The 20,424-nt window shown below is 37.1% G+C and overlaps 1 protein-coding gene across 16 annotated transcripts in view; it reads right to left on the reverse strand.

The window, feature by feature from the left end:
* MAGI2 (membrane associated guanylate kinase, WW and PDZ domain containing 2) overlaps positions 1-20,424 on the reverse strand; it is a 1,406,842-nt gene that overhangs the window by 481,081 nt on the left and 905,337 nt on the right. For all 16 annotated transcript variants that reach the window (XM_020903091.2, XM_020903019.2, XM_070469808.1 and 13 more), the window contains one exon: positions 11,055-11,265. In XM_020903091.2, the coding sequence (XP_020758750.2) occupies positions 11,055-11,265 (211 nt within the window). The remainder of the gene's footprint in view (positions 1-11,054; positions 11,266-20,424) is intronic.

Below are 20,424 nucleotides of genomic sequence, written 5' to 3' on the forward strand. Positions count from 1 at the left end.
GCTAACGCTATATAACACTGTATTTCAATACTAGTTTCTTCAACAGAGACACATACACATATATAGGCTGCTTTTGCAAAGAAACTTTTTTTAGTTGAGGAATGAAATACATATTTTCCAGGAACTTTGAATCATGGTAATATACTACTCTTATGTATTTATATGGTTAAAGTTAATGCGATGATTATGAAGAGTAAGAGATCAAGTGGAGTCAGTAGCTATTCAAGTTCTGTCACTGTCATATTTTAAAACCTAATGAAAACCTTAAAAAGTGGTATATCCAAAAGTCTTTGATGTTAAACTATCAAGAGGACTGGAGTAAACCAGAAGTGAATTTTCATTCAGCTCTGCAGTTCTAGTTTAAATTCGCATCAGAATGGCCTTGAAGACATGTGATAGGCTGACTTGTAATGAATTTGAAATTTCTGGATATTTTTTAGGTTTAACCTTTTCCAAACTGACAAAAGCAGCACAATAAATAATAGCATCTTATCTGCCAAGGAAACAGTCTTCTCATACAGAAAATGTTTCCCTTTACCAGGAAAAGCCACTGACATGATGCCAAAGATATTCTTATTACCTTGTAGTGTTTCCTGAGTGCCTATTTTGTCAGGCTCTGTTGGAACTTCCATAGCATCACTTCACTTAATGCTAATGAGTCTTTGCGGCTAGTATTTTTAACTCCATTTTACAGAAAAAGGAAGGCTCAGAGAAGATAAGTGACTTGCCTAAGGATACACACCTAGTGCATGAAAGTAAAAGAGCTGGCATTATACAGATATATCTGATTCCCAACGCCAAGTTTTTTTTTTAATGATCTGAAACCAGAGACATAATAAATCTAAAACTTTGCTTTTTATACAGAGATGCTTTATTTCACTCTCTTGGATAACGGGTAAAGATCTTTTTCCCAGTTTCATAGCCAATGGTTTACAAACTGAGACTTTTATCTCTGAGACTTTTATCTCCTCTGTGAGAATAGTAATCACTGATTAAATTCCTTTGTGTTGAGTGCCTTGTACTTGGTATTATATTAAATTGTACATGCATAGTGATATTATCACTAAAAATATTTTCTCTTTATAAACTTGAATTCTCTACTCAAATCATTTAAAATCAAATCTGAATATTTTTTTCAGAATAGTCTTACAATGGTAATGTATATAATCTACATGTGAATATCGAGTCGTAGAGGTTATAAAGAATTAGGTTAATAAAAATGTTTTCTAATGAGCAGAGTATTTATTAGGAGTAAAATTTTCACACAGGTCATGCCCACTCTATCCTCTATTCTTTTTTTTTCATTTACTCTATGTTTTTCCAGTTGGGCTCAAACCTGTTAATGGTTTCCTAGGTATAAAAAAGGCTCAATGTTTACCCAATTCAAATCCAATTTTAAAACAACTCCTCTTTTCATTTTTCTCTTCATTCTGTTTTCTTTTACTCTTTTCTTCCTACCTTTGTACTGACACTGAAATCAAAATAATATTTTCACTACTGCACAAATACTAGATGGCATTTCATCAACTGAAATTTGATTAGTGGATAAGAAACTTTTATTATCGAATATACTTCTTTCCTTTGCTCTGTTTTCTTTAAAAAATAGTAACAGACTTAAAAACAATGATAAACACATTGAATTTTGAAAGTTCTCCAGAAAAGCCAATTTTGACTGTTAGTTTTTATTAGATAAACTGCATTTTCATCTTGGAAAATACTACCCTGGAAGAATAAAGAGATTGAACTCAATAATATTTGGCAGCATGAAACATAGTAACAAGGTAAACAAGGCCCAGATAAATATTTTAGAGTCCTCTGAGCAATTTAAGATGTATGTGAATGTTAAAATTCTAGTAGTAGTCACATATGTTCAGAATCAGGAATAACCCAGAGATTACTGGCTGCATTTTATATATTTTTAAAAATTAACATTAGTTTTTAAAGGAATATAGGTATTTACATTTCATATAATAGTCAATAAAGTCCTCAGATTGATAATGTTACTTTCTGAAAGATTTTGTCTTCCCTCTTGATCATTATTTCAGAAGGAAGAACTGATGAACAATGACTGGACACATCTAATTGATAACTAACAGCAGAAGCTTATCTATTTAAGACTTTCATTATACTGCTTAATCTTTTCTATTTATACATCGATAATCCACATAAAAATTGTCAATGACCTTTACAGTGGTTATCTGTTTCCCAAATAATATTCCTAAAATTTTGTTAAGCACATGAATTATGAGCTTGTCATCATATTGCCTTTCATATATTTAGAATACATTTTTAAAAGAGGTTTTATTATAAATTTATCTTGGATATTATGAGTGTTTGTTGCAAACTATTTTGTCTGAACACTTATTTTCTGTTTGGAGACTGCTCTAGAACCTTGTACAGAAAAAAAAATATTCAATATATCTACTGCTATTGTAATACAAATAACAGAGAGTAAGCAAAGACCAGATGTTGGTACACGCTGAGCCTAGAATGAGAAAATATTTAGGCTTTACCAAAAAACCAAGTTTTCTTTCCAGTAAATTTCTAAAATATTTTGTTTTCTTTCAATAAATGAAAGCACTAAATTTGTTGAAAATGAGAATTGGAGATTTACTTAAAACTTAAGGACATATAGAAATAGCAACAATGGATGAAATAGATTGTGTGTCTTACTTAGAATTTAAAAGAAAATTCAACCTTGACAAAGATTTGGGAAAGCATGTATATCCAAGACATTTTCCATAGGTATGATTTTCAGTTTCAAAAGCTCACTTTTAAAAATCTGTTATTTAAGATGACATAGTGTTCACTGCCATTCGGGAAGATGTTAGTAAACAAATAGGTTCTTGTTGCTGTTTTGTTTTTTGCCAAAGCAATAGCAGTCTCTTTTATGTCACTAACTAAACTGACTCCCAAACAAAGAACTAATTTAATGGGATTCCCAAAGCATGTCAATCCAGATTAACCCTGTGGCAGCAATTCTTTATGGAATGTTTAGCCTCTGGAATAGTAAATTCTGGCTGAGAAACTTATAAAACAAATACTATTTGTAATATAAAAGTCTGTTTTTTTCCTTTTTTTTTTTTTTAGCCAGTGCATGTTTACATATTGGAAGTAGCATGGGATAATGTCAATGGCTTTGCAGGGTCACAAAGCTGTAAGACCTTGGGAATGTTAATTTGTCCAAGGGTTCCTCAGAATCTCACATATAAAATGGGAGTACCTCAAATGCTTCAAAGGGTCGTCAAGAGTTGAACACTACTGAGCGACTAACACTACCATACAGTATATGTGAAGAAGGCACCGTGGCAAATTAGTTAACAGCAAGGACCCTGGAGCCACATTATGCCCATGAAAATATGGAAATATGAATGTTGGCAGTTTTGTTGACCACGGTAACCCCAGGGTTTAATAAAATAGCTCCTAGAACAGAGGGTGTACCCAATAAATATGTGTTGAATAAATGAAATCAAAGCATCCTAGCTTTGTTATTTCCTGGTTATATGACCAAAGGTAAGGTGCTTATGTCTATAAACTTTAGGTTCCCAAAATGAGAAATAAATGAACACAGTGTAAATGCTTAACATATTAGCTTTATTGTTAAGTAAGCTGAACACAGACTGCAAAATATAGGCACTAAATACATAGTAGCTATTATTATTAATTTGAATGTACAATTAATATACTATTTAAAAAGATAATATTAATGAAGAAGATATTATGAGTTAAGGAGACTATTGGTTTTAACCAATAGTATACACTTGAAAGTCTTTTAAAAATTGCTAAACATAAGACATTATAGGGATTTTGTGGCTCAGTGGTAAACAATCCGCCTGTCAATGCAGGAGATGTGGGTTCCATCCCTGGGTCAGGAAGATCCCCTGGAGGAGGAAATGCAACCCACTTGAGTATTCTTGCCTGGAAAATTCCATGGTCAGAGGAGCCTGGTGGGCTATGGTCCATGGGGCTGCAGAGTCAGACACGACTGAGTGGCTGACTACAAGACATTAAAAATGCTTTAAAGCTATGCTTGGAAGAGTGCATTCTCTGCAATTTAAAATTCTGTTGTTTAAAAATACTTGTTCAGATACTCACCTTTTCCCATTAAATATCACTGTAAGTGATAAAAGGAATCTGCTTTATAATTCAACAAAAGAAGGAGTGTTGAAGACTGTGGGAAATAACTGGCCCATTTGTTCAATATTGAGAACAATAATAAAAATTTCCCTCATCTTTTAATTGCAGCACTTGTAAAGACTGAGACATATAAACTACTTGGCAATACTCAGTAAATCAATAATTATTTTAAAACATTGCATAGATGACAAAAATTAAATTACTCATTACCTTAACTCAAAGGTTTTACACACACACACACACACACACACACACACATATAAATACATATATAATAAGGAACTAAAAGGGAACTGAAGAACAAGAAAGGAGCTAAAGAACGTCGTGATGAGGGTGAAGGAGAGTGAAATAGCCGGCTTAAAACTAAATACTGAAAAAACTAAGATCATGGCATCCTGCCCCATTACTTCATGACAAATAGAGGTGGGAAAAGTGGAAGCAGTGACAGATTTCTTCTTCTTGGGCTCCAAAACCACTGTGGATGATAACTGTAGCCATGAAATCAGAAAATGTTTGCTTCTTGGCAGGAAAGCTATGACACCCATAGCCAGTGTGTTGAAAAGCAGAGACATTACTTTGCTGATGAAGGCCCGTATAATAAAGGCTATGGTCTTCCCAGTGGTCACATACAGTTGTGAGAAAGTGAAAGTCACTGAATCGTGTACGACTCTTTGAGACCCCATGGACTACACAGTTCATGGAATTCTCCAGTCAGAATAGAGGAGTGGATAGCCACTCCCTTCTTTAGGGGATCTTCCCAACCTTGGGATCAAACCCAGGTCTCCTGCATTGCAGGCGGATTCTTACCAGCTGCGCCACAAGGGAAGGCCAAGAATACTGGAATGGGTAGCCTACCCCTTCTCCAGTGGATCTTTCTGACCCAGGAATCAAACCAGGATCTTCTGCATTGTAGGCAGATTCTTTATCAACTGACAGTGAGAGCTGGACCATAAAGAATGCAGACTGCCAAAGATTGATGTGTTTGAACTGTGGTAGTGGAGAAGACTTTGGAGAGTCCCTTGGAGTCAAGGATTCAAACCAGTCAATCTTAAGGGAAATCAACCCTGAATATGTATTGGAAGGACTGATGCAGAAGCTCAAACTCCAGTATTCTGGTCATCTGATGAGAACAGCAGACTCATTGGAAAAGTCCCTGATGCTGGGAAAGATTGAGGGCAGAAGGAGAAAAGGGCATCAGAGGATGAGATGGCTGGATGGCATCACTGATGAAATGGACATGAACTTGGGCAAACTTCAGGAGATGGTGGGGGACAGAGAGGCCTGGTGTACTACAGTACAAGGGATTGCAAGGAGTCGGAAATGACTGGGTGACAGAACAACAATATTTTAATACATATTTAAATGAACACTTCATATAAGCATAGGTAGAATTCCCTTCTACTCAGAAATGAAAACTGACCTTTTCCAGTCTTGTGGCCACTGCTAAGTTTTCCAAATCTGCTTACATATTAAGTGCAGCACTTTAACAGCATCATTTTAAGGATTTTAACAGCTCTGCTAGAATCCCATCACCTCCACTATCTTCAGGACCATAAATAGCATTAAATAGCTTTAGGACCATAAAGATGGCCGAGGGCCAAAGAATTAATGCTTTTGAACTGTGGTGTTAGAGAAGATTCTTGAGAGTCCCTTGGACAGCAAGGAGGTCCAACCAGTCAATCCTAAAGGAAATCAGCCTTGAATATTCACTGGAAGGACCAATGCTGAAACTGAAGTCCCAATACTTTGGCCACCTGATGCAAAGAACCATTTTCATTGGAAAATACTCTGATGCCGGGAAAGACTGAAGGAAGGAGGAGGGAATGACAGAGGATGAGATGGTTGGATGGCATCACCAATTCAATGGACATGAATTTGAGCAAACTTACATGCTAGCAAAGTAAAGCTCAAAATTCTACAAGCCAAGCTTCAACAGTATGTGAACTGTGAACTTCCAGATGTTCAAGCTAGATTTAGAAAAGGCAGAGGAATCACGGATCAAATTGACAACATCTATTGGATCATCGAAAAAGCAAGAGAATTCCAGAAAAACATCTACTTCTGCTTTATTGACTATGCCAAAGCCTTTGACTGTGTGGATCACAACAAAATGTAGAAAATTTTTAAAAAGATGGGCATACTAGACCACCTGACCTGCCTCTTGAGAAGTCTGTATGCAGGTCAGGAAGCAACAGTTAGAACTGGACATGAAATAATGAACTGGTTCCAAATCAGGAAAGGAATACGTCAAGGATGTATATTGTCACTCTGCTTATTTAACTTATATGCAGAGTACATCGGAGAAGGCAACGGCACCCCACTCCAGTACTCTTGCCTGGAAAATTCCATGGACAGAGGAGCCTGGTAGGCTGCAGTCCATGGGGTCGCTAAAAGTCAGATATGACTAGGCGACCTCACTTTCACTTTTCACTTTCATGCATTGGAGAAGGAAATGGCAGCCCACTCCAGTGTTTTTGCCTGGAGAATCCCAGGGACAGGGGAGTCTGGTGGGCTGCCGTCTATGGGGTCGCACAGAGTTGGACACGACTGAAACAACTTAACAGCAGCAGCAGAGTACATCATGCAAAATGCCGGGCTGGATGAAGCACAAGCTGGAATCAAGATTGCCAGGAGAAATATCAATAACCTCAGATATGCAGATGACACCACCCTTATGGGAGAAAGTGAAGAAGAGCTAAAGAGCCTCTTGATGAAAGTGAAAGAGGAAAGTCAAAAAGTTGGCTTAAAGCTCAACATTTAGAAAACTAAGATCATGGCATCCAGTCCCATCACTTCATGGCAAATGGATGGGGAAACAGTGGCTGACTTTATTTTTCTGGGCTCCAAAATCACTGCAGATGGTTATTGCAGCCATGAAATTAAAAGACACATACTCCTTGGAAGGAAAGTTATGACCAACCTAGACAGCATATTAAAAAGCAGAGATGTTATTTTGTCAACAAAGGTCCATCTAGTCAAGGTTACGGTTTTTTCCAGTAGTCATGTATGGATGTGAGAGTTGGATTATAAAGAAAGCTAAGTATTGAAGCTTTGATGTTTTTGAACTGTGGTGTTGGAGAAGACTCTTGAGAGTCCCTTAGACTGCAAGGAGATCCAACCAGTCCATCCTAAAGGAAATGAGTCCTGAATATTCATTGGAAGGACTGATGCTGGAGCTGAAACGCCAATACTTTGGCCACCTGATGTGAAGAACTGACTCATTGGAAAAGACCCTGATGCTGGGAAAGATTGAAGACAGGTGACGAAGTGGATGACAGAGGATGAGATGGTTGGATGGCATCACCGACTGGATGGACATGAATTTGAGTATGCTCTGGGAGTTGGTGATAGACAGGGAAGCCTGGCTTGATGCTGTCTATGGGGTTGCAAAGAGTCAGACACAACTGAGTGACTGAACTGAACCGAACTAGTAGATAGTGAAAGACTGGGAAGCTTAGCATGCTGCAGTCCATGGGATCTGCAGTGACCAAACAACTCAGAAATGAATATAGAAATATATTAAATTTTATACGCAGAACCACAGGGTCCTTTTCCTCTGTTTGACTTATTTATGTTTTATTACAATATTTGTTTCATTGGAGACAAAATTCAGTGATGTGTAATGGCATCACCAACTCAATGGACATGAGTTACAGTGAAGGACAAAGAAGACTGGTGTGCTGCAGTCCATGGTGTCACAAAGGGTTGGACACAACTTTAGTGACTGAATAACAAAAACAATGAGTATATGTTAATTTACCAGGGAATCCCATTACTCTAAGCAGCTCTCATAATATTTTTAACAGAAGTGTTTCCACTGGAGTCAGCTCTCTTCAGAGAGAGCTGTAATCTGTCTAATTTTCAACCTCTTCTACACTTCCTTCGGTTTTGCCTTTCTCTTAAATTACTCTGCTTTTCTTTTTCTTTTTTTATTCTGACTTTGCTTCAGAACTGCAAACTTCTACATTACAGATAGTATTTATTTTATAAGTTTCTTGGCCAGAAACTCTGGGACACATCATGGCTTAGTCCCTAAGCAAATCCTAATGCCCCATCATGGTCCCTCTCCTTTGCTTCTCCTGCCCTACCAGATTGTTTCCACAGGGGTTTTTCAGCACGGACCATATCCAGGTGAGGATTCACTGTGGTATCATCAGCAAAGATAACCTGTGGGTTGAAATGTTGATTTTGTCAAACATAGTTAGGAAGGAGCACTCCAGAGCAAAGAGTGAAAGTGATCTGGAGGAAGTTACTGAGAAGAAAGTACAGCAGAACTAAGTGTAGGCCACAGAGAAAGGAATGGGCAGCACAGATCGCAACCGTGCGAAAACGAGGCACCAGATGAAAAAGACACTGCCTGACGCTTCCCTGCTCTGTCATACCTGAGCTTGTATCACTGAGTCTTATGAGTCAAAGTAAGGTTTTTGAAGGCAGAAAAGACAGATTTCAAGCTGGTCCAGGATGAAGGGTGGGCCAGGGGATACCTCCATTCTGTGAATGATGTATTTAAGCAGGCATCTGCCCCTGCCTCCGATTTTAACCACTTTCCCATCACACTCTCACTTCAGCCTTTACTCCAGGCTTCTTCCTTCTCCTTGACCTCTGGATGAATCTCCCTTAGCATTAACATTCATGCTGCAAATGAAACCATCTCCTCTTTTTTGTTTTAATTTTTCAGCTCAACACATCTCTGCTCCTAATACTATTCATTCATCCTTCCCTACAGTAATAGGAAGAAGATAAACAAACAAAAATCTCTGCTTGTCTTTCAAAAGTACTAATGATCAAGCAAAATGAGAATGGGGCCATCATTTCACACAGTTTTCACCAACTAACATCTCTATAGTAGGTCTGGGCATCGTCTTCCTATTCTTAACACATAAAGTATCTGGTTTTTGTATTAACAATTTTTATACCTGGAATGTACTATTTACTTAGTACCATCTTTTCAAGTCTACATTATTTTACCTTTCCTATAATGCTTCCTTTTATTACTTAAGTCTACACTAAGTGTATCTTCACTGAAATTGTATCACAAAATTCAGAAATGAGTGGTTGACTAATTATTTTAACCATCCCTCTTATTCTTTCTTCCCCAGTGTGACAACAAATTTAAGACCAGGGACAAACTCTAATGAGTCTTTTGATTCTGATACTGGATGACTGACTAGCATATTAACAGAATCATTTTGGTCCATTCTCCCAAGTCTTGACAGAGCCTCATCATTAACAAATGCAGCTTCTGTCTTATGAAATCTCTTTTCTCCACAATCCCCAAATCTGACACAGTTAAAAGGGGAAAGTTCATTTTATAGTCACAAAAAAGGAGGTTTTTATAACTGCATTATTGAAAGCACTGTAAGGAAATAGTTCTTTTATCAACTTGCCATGCTGTTTTTCTTTTATTATTTCCACATAGTCTTACTCCACCTATATTATGCAATAAAAATGTTTGGGTAGTCAGTCTCTCTGTTCTAAACAACTGTTCTGAACACCAATGTAAGACCTCACATCTAGGTTTATACTTTGATTTCTGGTCTGCAATGGTGCTATGCTAAGCTTAACGATAACAAAATTATGTTTTTGATATAAACACATTCAAACATTTAAAAAATTCTGTATGACTTTCTCTTTCCCAATTAATTGATAAAAGGATGCTTATGGGTCATTGATTGTAGCCATAAGAAATATGCAAGAGAGCTTTATTCTTTTTTTTGTAACTCATAAGATTTGTCAAAAGGTGAATGGTAGCAATGTATTTTATGCATTTCTCATCCATGTTGGAGTCAAGCAGAGCACCAAATAATTACCTGATTATGTATTCCCTTGGCCACATGTTATAAAGTTTTCATGTGAAAATTAAATATTGGCATGTGGTAACATTTCAATTTCACAATTGAGTTCTGCCTATGGAGATCTAAGTCACAAATCACTCCAGGTTTGGAAAGAAAATCTAATTTTAATACTTTTCCTGAGTAATCAAGAGTTTACATATTTTTTTTTGAGTTTACATATTTTTATCTACTATCTGAACTGAAAACTTCAGATTCTGTTAATGTTTCCTTCTGAGTCTTCTACAGCGTTGAGGGAATAAGGGTTGTTCATTTACCATATTTTTAGTTTTTTACCTTTCTAATAGACATTTTGATTGTCTCATGCACATCAACAATTTAATATTTAGCCATGATCTTCAACTCAAGGGGTTAAAAAAGTTGTTCTACTCCAAAAAGATAAAGAAAAGGAAAGTTAGACAATGCTGTTAATAAAATATATAAAAACTGAGTTTGGGGAAACAGTGAAAGGAAAGATTAGACAGTATGCATCATTAGTTAGTTCAGAATTAGCCCTTCATTTTCCTTTGTAAATCATAAAAAGGTAAGCAATGAATAGAATGGGACATAATAAAACTAAATATGACAAACTATACCAAACACATGATTTTATTGACAGTTGACCTTAGGGTCAAATGCTTAAAATATTCTCATGTGTGATTAGCAAGTATTTGGCTCTCAATAGTTGGCATTCAATCAAACCATTGGATATGATGGTGGAGGTTTCCAGCAATTTCATTTAAAAGATGGGGATTATCTCATTTGAGCTACACAGATGTCTTAGAAGGGTAGAGTTAGCATTTCCTCCCTATTTCCAATTCAAAAGTAACATCACATGGATATTTGCCTCCTCAGTCATGATTGCAACAAATTTCACAGTGGCATTGTTTAATTCATTACTTGATTTATAGCTGTAATCTAGAATCTTTAGCTGGATCAAGGTGCCATCCCAGTATTCTCTCACAAAGAAGGTAGTATCACAATCAATAAAATTCAAATTACTCTGACCCACCTCTCCATCTGTTACATCATTTATATACTGCTATGATCTTTGTGAAAATGTTCAGAGAAATGTGTGAGACTCACTCAATGAAGTAGACTTCGCCCTTCTCTGTATAAGCCATTTCCCAGTTATCAGGCAATGGGTCCGACTCCTCATTCTCCTCAGGTTTAGTTGGTTTCGCATCATCCATCTGCTCCTTCAGCTCCTCGGGCTGACTGTACACTGGTGCAGGATAAGGCTGGGAGGGGGTCTCCCCTGAGCCACCTGCACTCTTGTCTTCAGGTTCACTGGATTCTACAAGAGAGCAAGGGGACACGGTTAGTCACTCCAGCCACTGTAACTTTCGAGTGAGTATGGACTATGCTCACCAGGGAATAAGCTCTCTGAAAGTTAACAGAAAAAGCATAATTGTAACCACCTCTGAAAATTATCAGTAGGCCTATCTGAGTTCCTCTCTCACTCATCATTCTAATCTATTCTTCAACTCATTAGACCTGATGACTAAATTGGAGGACCATATCATTATATAGGTGTGGTAGACAGAGCAATGAATCCCTAAGGATGTCTGTGGCCTATGCCTTGGAACATGTGATTGTTACCTTATGTGGCAAAAGATTTGCAGGATCAATTAAATTAAGGGCCGTGAGACTGGGAGATCACCCTCAGTTATTCAGGTGGGCTTGCTGAAATGACAAGGGTCTTTACAAGTACGAGAAGAGGGCAGAAGAGGACTGTAAGAGGGAGGTATGACTACTGAAGAGGAGCACTGGCCAAAGGAATGCGTTGTTGCTGATTTTGAAGACAGAAGGGGATCCGACACTAGCTAAGAAGTGTGGGTGACCTTTAGCAGCTGGCAAGCAAAATCATGAATTCTCTTCTAGAGTCTCTAGAAAATAACACAGTCTTTTAGAAATCTCGATTTAGCCCAGTGAGACCTATATCAGACTTCTAACCTACAGAGCAGTATGATGAAAAATACGCACTGCTTTAGGCCACTCTTGTTGTTCAGTCACTAAGTCATGTTAATTCTTTGCAACCTCATGGACTGTCCTCCCTGTCCTGCACCATCTCCCAGAGTTTGCTCAAAACCACGTCCATTGAGTCAGTGATGCTATCTAACCATCTTATCCTCTGAGGCTCCCTTCTCCTTTTGGCTTCAATCTTAAACCACTAGATGTGTGGTAACTTGTTATGGCTGCGATAGAAAACTAATCCAACAGAGCAAAAACTGAAAGAAATGTACACTTTAAGAGAAACGATAAAATGCTTGAGGACCCAAAGGATATCAGATGTTGAGACCCAAGGATATCAACTTGCAAACAATATGAGATCCAGAATGAGGAACAGGAACACATGGAGAAGAAATAACAACTCAATAAAAATAGACTAAAATTTATCTAAGATGAAGAGACATAGGAGTCTGCCAATTAAAATGGATCACTAAATCTGAGGCCAAATTAATGAAGCATACATTTCACCTAAACACATCTAGGTGAGCTTTCCAAACTCCAGTGTTAAAAAGCAACTTTACCAGCTTCCATACTGAAGAAACTTACCCAAAAAAAGAGGAATAGAAGATCATTAGACCTTTCACTTGTAATAATCGAAGCTCAAAGATAGTAAGATAACATCTGTAGTAACTTGAGGAAAAGAAAAGTATAGCAGCCCAAGAACTTTACCAAAATATTATTCATCTATACAAAAGAAAGTCACTCTTAAACATGCAGAAGTTCTGAATACATATCACCCATGTATTCGACCCAAGTATTTCTCAGATGCTACCAGAAGACAGCATCTGAAAAACTATATCATGATGATTAAATCAGAGTATAGACCTCCAAGTAGGGAGAGATAAGGATATTTTTTTTTTAATTTAGAAAAAATAAACGCTGCATAATATAGTTAAATTAAAACAAGGATGATCATATTTCAGGAAACATAGTATTTGTTAAAGACAGATTCTTAAAAAAGAAGAAAATATTATATTGAAAATTCATTACTAGCATGTGTTTTAAATCTTACCTTTGGAAAGCTCAGGTTCAGAGAAATTTCCTTCAAGGTAAGAAGGCAGTTGGAAGAGAAGTCCAAAGGGGAAATGTTTAGATTTCAGATATTCCTTGGTTCATTCAGGGATCCAGCACCACTCTATTTAGGTTTCAGACTGGGGTGTGGTAGTGTACAAAGAGGGAAACCACAGAAAAGATCAAGGGAGCCCAAAGCAGAGGTGGTCTGTGGAATACTTTAGTTTGGAAATTTGGGAGGAATGTTTCCTGCAGAGTGGCTCCAAATTTCCACCAGGGTGTCAGAAATAAGTGGATGAAGACATTTGGCAAGTATTACTCCGAAGACTTCCCTTTGACATGGGCATCACACAGAAGTCCAAGTATGCTCTGGTGGAGACTTGGAAAGTGGCTGAGAATAGAGAACCAATCCACCTGCAGTGAGGATCTTATGACTTCTTCACAGCAGCAGGTGCAGTGGGGATGCTTAACCCAGAAACTGGAAGGAGACACTACTGACATAACAATGTCAGTGTGGTGATAAGACAGCCCTCTTGGAAACAGGAAATTCCACAACTTTTTGGGAACCTAATTTATAATCATTAACATTTAAAAAATATACAGATACATATATATGGTCTGCCTCAGTAACCCCAGTTTGAGAAATATCCTCTAGAAATAAAGGTGGTAGTATATAAAAATACTTAAATAATAATGCTTACTCTACCAGTAAATTTGTCTGTAGTAGCAAAGACCTGGAAATGATTTGGATGCCTATCAATGAGAAAATCATTAAATAAATTGTGGTTATCATTATCACAGAAAACTACGTAGTGTAAAGACCTACAACCTGGAAAAGATGCCAATCATTATTGTTTAAAGAATAGTCTAAGTCAAAGAATAATGCATGTGCACTATTAATTCTATTTTTTAAAATAAGCAAACACCAAGTTAGATACATGTATAATTTTGTTTATAATCATAAGACTCTAAAAACAAGATGGAAAGATGTACAATAGATTGTCAACTTTGAGTAAACCTAAACAGTAAAACTGGATGGAAGGAGAAGTTTTTTTTTACATACCTCTGCATTAGTTAGCTACTATTTTTATAACTTTAAAATTAATAAAGGTAAATAAGATGAGTAAACTAAAGTAGAATGTACTTATCATCTTAATCAACAGCGTGGATTAATTTTTTCCCTGTGTGTGTCAATCTCAGAGAGCAATATGAAGTATCTTTAGGAATTAGAAAGGATAAGAACATTTTACAAGTTTTTGTTGTTTCTTCCTTGTAAAAGAAGATTTTATGAAAATAATATATTCCTTAGTGATGTAGTCTTCCACCTGATTCTCCATACAGATTTGACCTTTGTAAATTGTTCAGGAAAGAAACAGTAAGAGAAGGGACTCTTCTCTTTAGGTTCTTTATTATACCTTATTACAACATGTAATTATCAATATAAGAAGCATACTGTTCTCAGGTATTTCCAAATGTCATGATGCATTTGAAAAGTGAAGATGCAAGGTCATGATCTGAACATATTAATTTATTCAATGTTCACTTTATTTATTAAACACCCAGTTAGTGTCAGGCACCAAGGACAGAAAAGCAAGCAAGAAAGGCATGATCCCTGCTCTCATAGAACTTGAAATATGTCAAGATGTGTAGTCTTCAATCAATTTTAAGTGTGATGAATGTTACCAAAGGGAAAGATGAGATCTCATGTGTATGCATTTACCTAACCTTACATAAAGAATCAAGGAAAGCCCCTTTTCCAGTGTGCTAACAAATCTGAGGTTAGAAAATGGAGTCAAGAGACTTCTTTCAGAGGAAGGAAAAGGAGAAAGAAACAGACAAGCAAGGAATGGATTAAGCCTTAGAAAGCATGCTCAGAATTTGGAACTGTACCTGGAGAGTAATGAGAAGGTACTGATGTGTCTTAATCAAGGGGATGACACAAGTAGATTTTCATTCTTCATAAAGACCCTCCTAGCTATTCTGGGGTTTGACAGTATTAACAGTAGATATTCACAGACCAGTGGGGAGTTATTTTTTGTGATTGAGACAAGAGATGATGGTGTCAATGGCATGGCTCTTCTAAGAACTGAAAAATAAAATTAGAATGTAGATTTGATATGATTAAACAAATGGACAGATAAGGGCAAATAAGTCATGGTAAACCCAAAGGGGGAAAGCAATTCGCTGGGCTAAGCACCACGAGAGGAGCAGCAGGACTCTGTCAGGAGTGGGGAAACCAGTGGGCATAATTTTAGGCACAAGAGATAGAGGTTTATGGCAAATTCACATTGGAGATGTCAAGTCAGAGAGTTCTTAGGGAATCCATCAAATTTAAAAGACAACAGCACATGGCTAGATTGTGGGCCTCCCTTGTGGCTCAGCTGGTAAAGAATCTGCCTGCAATGCAGGGGACCTGGGTTTGATCCCTGGGTTGGGAAGATCCTCTGGAGAAGGGAATGGCAATCCACTCCAGTATTATTGCCTGGAGAATTCCATGGACAGAGAAGCCTGGAGGGCTACAGTTTGTGGGGTTGCAAAGAGTCACACACAACTGAGTAACTAACACACACACAGTAAAGCACTGATACTTGTTCAGGTCACAGATGCACTTAATCCCAGAAGGTCTGCAGTTCCCAGGAGGTCCCCCTTTTCACTCTGAAAAATGGAGATGTCAGTAATCATATTTATTAATGTCCCAGAGATCACTGAGCCAAGTTCTCCCAGTTTAACTCATTTATTCATTCATTCCTTTATTCTTATCTAATTTATCAATTGCTACATTAGCAAACATGAATTTAATATCTATAGTGTGCAAGATACTTAACAAGAGTTTAATGGGGGAGAGAAAAAAGCAGGTTATTAAGAATTGGTTTGAGAGGGAAGTAATAAGCAGCACTTGCTTTCTTTATCTGAACAAAATAAGAGAAAAAAATGAGTAAAGCAAATCGAGAATCACAACATTTCCCACATTGACTGCTCTTAAAGGCTAATCTAGGGATGCAGTTTATGGTGACAGTCAGGGCTTCTGGTGAAATGCAGACTCAAGACAGTATGCCCACAGACAGTACTGAACTCGGGCAGGTTTCCCACACAGACATAGAACCTGTTTCTGGAAGAGCCATGCAGAATATTCAGAGGGATTTAAAAAAAAAAAAAAGAATTGAGCAAAGCAGGCCCAGAATTATCCTTCAGAGATGTACCACTCAGAGAAGTCACTCTACCTCTTTTGGGCAGAGTAAGTCAAGGCACTGGTGGAGTACAAATTAAGTACCTTCTTTGATATGCAAGACAACATAAGGGGTGGAAAGGACATGTTTCCTCACAATGGATAATGATATGGGTACTATCACAGTGATTTACTGAGGGATACTCAACAGAGTCCTACCACAGTGATTTAGTGGGGGATACTCAATGGCACAAAAGAGCTGCACACAATATTCTAGGGAGGTGACAGGGCACACAGAAACAAGAGTACCTACGGCAGCTGTCTGAGAATCTCCGTTAACGTAACAGTCAGCAAAGAAAGAAACTGACATCATATTTCCTACCTTATGTACCAGGAAAACTGCATTAATTCATTAATTAAGCATTTGTTGAGACCTTGCTAACCGCTAAGAACTAGGCTAAGCAGTGGGCAGTTAAGGAGACTGTGGTTCAAATTGCCTGTACTAGTTTGCTAGTCCTGTGATAACAAAATAGAACAAAACTGTATGACTTAATACAAATTTATTTTTACAGAAACCCTAGAACAAGTGTTCACCAGCAGGGCTATGCTCCCTCTGAAGGTGCTACAGGAGGGTCTGTTCCAGGCCTCTCTGCTGGCTTCTGATTATCGCCTGGTTTATAGCAACATAACTCCAAACTACATATGGTATGCTCCCTGGATACTTGTCTAATTTCCCTTTTTGAAGGACACTTGTCATCCTCAGTCAGGGGCCCATCCTACTGATCTACCATTTTATTAGTAGAACTAATTACTACTACTACTTAGTTCAGATAGCCTCATCCTATTTCCAAATAGGAAATAAGTTCATTTTCTGAGATTTTGGTGGTCTGGACTTCAACATACCAATGTCGGAGGGAGGGGACACAATTAAATTCATTAAGCAGTATATAGGCAGGTTTATCTCACAATTCACTGAACTGATATTTATCATGTCCAGGACTATAAATTATTGTTTCATGCTACATTACAATTGTTTCCCTGCTTAATAAGAAGAGTAGAATTTAACTTCATTATATTTTAGATAATATGTCTTTCTTCTGTATGTGGCTTAATATTTTAAAAAATCAGATATGTTGAGTATTATATAAGTAACTGAGAAAGTACCCAGTAAGATCAGAATGGACTTTTAAAAAATAGACTTTACATTTTAGATCAATTTTAAGTTCACAGCAAAATTTAAGAGAAAGGAACAGAAATTTCCGACATACTCTGTGACCACACAAATGCATTTTCTCCCCCATTGCTAATCCTCCACAGCATGGTACATTTTACAGCTGACGAAACTACAATGACACATCACTATCACTCAAAGTCCATAGTTTACAATAGGGTTCACTCCTGGTGTTGTATATTTTATGCTGCTGCTGCTAAGTCAGGTCAGTAGTGTCCGACTCTGTTCGACCCCATAGACTCTGTGCAACCCCATAGACCGAAGCCCACCAGGATCCCCTGTCCCTGAGATTCTCCAGGCAAGCACTGGGGTGGGTTGCCATTTCCTTCTCCAGTGAATGAAAGTGAAAACAAAGTGAAGTTGCTCAGTCGTGTTCGACTCTTAGCGACCCCAGGGACGGCAGCCTACCAGGCTTCTCGGTCCATGGGATTTTCCAGGCAAGAGCACTGGAGTGGGCTGCCATTGCCTTCTCCATGTATATTTTATGGGTCTGAACAAATGTATAATGACACATAGCCACCACTGAAATATACAGGGAGGTTTGACTGCTCTAAAAATCCTCTGTGCTCTGCTTTCATCTCTCTCGCCCCTCTAACTCTTGGAAACCACTGATGTTTTCACTGTCTGATAGTTTAACCTTTTCCAGAATGTTATATAGTGTATAGGACTTCCCTGGTGGCTCAGATGGTAAAGCATCTGCCTATAATGTGGGAGACCCGGATTTGATCCCTCGGTCGGGAAGATCCTCTGGAGAAGGAAATGGCAACCCACTCCAGTACTCTTGCCTGGAAAATCCCATGGACAGAGGAGCATGGCAGGCTATAGTCCATGGGGTTGCAGAAAGTCGGACACGACTGAACGACTTCACTCACTCACTCATATAGTGTATAGAGTTGTTTCAGATTGGCTTCTTTCATTTTGTAAAACACATTTAAGTCTGTTTGATGTCTTTTAATAGTTTTATAGTTCATTTATTTTCAGCACTAAATAATGTTCCATTGTCTGGATATATCGCCATAATAAACTTTTAGTAATTAGGGGTGGGACAAAACAGATTTTACCAAGGCATATGTGTAGCCATTCTTGCTAACATTCTTCCCCTCTCATGAAGTTTAGCTTAAAATTAAATGCGTGCAAATGTGCCCTAACACGGATCTCCTATGTGTCAAATCTTAGAAACCTTAGACTATTTAAATTCTAAGGAGAAAGAGGCAAATAACCCCATGCATGTTTTTCTTTCATAGTGGTTTGAAAGTATTTCTTGATTAGGAAGTGGTCATATAGAACTGCCCTTTTAAACTTCCATGACACATTTCTTAGCATGGCTTTATTGTTAAATCCAAACATGAATTTTTTGGATATGTAAATGAATTTCCCGAGATGCTTCCTGCTCAAGTGAACAGACTTTATCAAACACTGGCAGTTTTGAGCATTTCATTTTGAGTTTCTAGGTCCATTAGATGCCTTGCACACCAGAGGAGGGGTTTATTTTTGCCCTAACAATAGAAACAAAAATCATTTCAATAAAGAATGAATATCTATTTTTAGAGAATGACAATAATTTAAAAAAATTTCCCTTTGACTAGGACTGTTGTATTTCCTAGAAATTCTGTGGAAACTTTGAGATACGCATAGGCATTGACAATATACAGTCTTAAAAGCTATGACCTATAAAAAACAAGATTTGTGTATAATTTTATTTCTGTGAGGAATTAAATATAATTTCTTTGGATTCAGCAAATAATTTCTTTCTTACCATAAGATATTCAGAAGAGCTCAAAGATCAGCACACAGTACAGGGACTAAGCAGCATTTAATGGGAAGAGTTAAATGAATGCCTTTTTGCACTCAGTACAGTTCACATAAATTCTATAGTTCTGGTCCATTCGAAGGTTTTCATATTACATATATTTAGTAGTCATTCCATTTACTTACATGTTTATTGCTCTAGCAGTATCTAACACATTGCCTTTAGGATGCAAGGCTAACAATAAATCAGAATACTATGGCTTTGAATGTCCCTACTGAGTTTTATTAAAGGATAATCAGAAACCAAGAGAAAACATTTTAAGAAGATTGCCTATTTTATACCTTATCCATATTTTCATTTGGCATGGTCTGTGCATATAGTTAATGTTCAGCTTTCTGTAATTGCCTTCCTTTGAAATAAGGGAACATAATATTTTAAAGCCAGATAGGAAATTGTTGATTTTATTTCTTTGAATAGTCATAAAATGTGAATTTTCAAAACTTGCTATACCCTCTGAGAGAGCTCTGTGATTTATATTTTTAATGGTTTCTGTGACAAATTTTAATAAATCTAGTAACTTTTTTCTCCTGTCTTTATGTTATTTTTTGGAAATAAGCATGATTAGAGGACATATAAAGGGAAAAATGATTGAGGAACATATTTGTAGCTTATAAGGAAAGAGAATAGGAATAATTTGAGATTATTTTTTTCTTTTTGTTTAACTGTTCTCAGATAGCAATAAATACTCCACAAGGAGAGTAGAATATAATTGCTAAGGCTGGTATCTTAGCAATTGGGTTTTGCATCTGTCCTTCAGATTGGATTTGGATCTGTCCTTCTTGGTGTGCTTTTGGGCAAATTATTTAACTCACTCTATGCATGCCTCAATTTCCTTAAGTGGAGTAACATTACATTACATAAGGATTAGATAAGACATGTATATATATTGTGTAGAACAGTAAACTACCAGAACATAGTAGGTGTTCAGTAAAAGTTATATATTTTTATATGTGAGTTATACTACACAGAACACTAAATAAACTGTAGAGTTGAATCAGTCAAGCAACTTAAATGGCTTCTCCCCACAGAAACAAGAAGTATGGTCAATTTTGTATGATTTTTAAGACAGGTGTTTCAAAAAACAATGTAATTTCTTAACAAAGAAAAATACACATAAAGCTAACATATCTTCTTTAAAAGGTGTGTGCACAAATTGAGCTTTTCTTCCTCAGCTGAAACTTGCTGTGGTGTTAACTCATTTAAAGGAGGGAAAATAATTTTCAAA

This window comes from Odocoileus virginianus, chromosome 1, assembly GCF_023699985.2.
Source record: "Odocoileus virginianus isolate 20LAN1187 ecotype Illinois chromosome 1, Ovbor_1.2, whole genome shotgun sequence".
Taxonomy (NCBI): domain Eukaryota; kingdom Metazoa; phylum Chordata; class Mammalia; order Artiodactyla; family Cervidae; genus Odocoileus; species Odocoileus virginianus.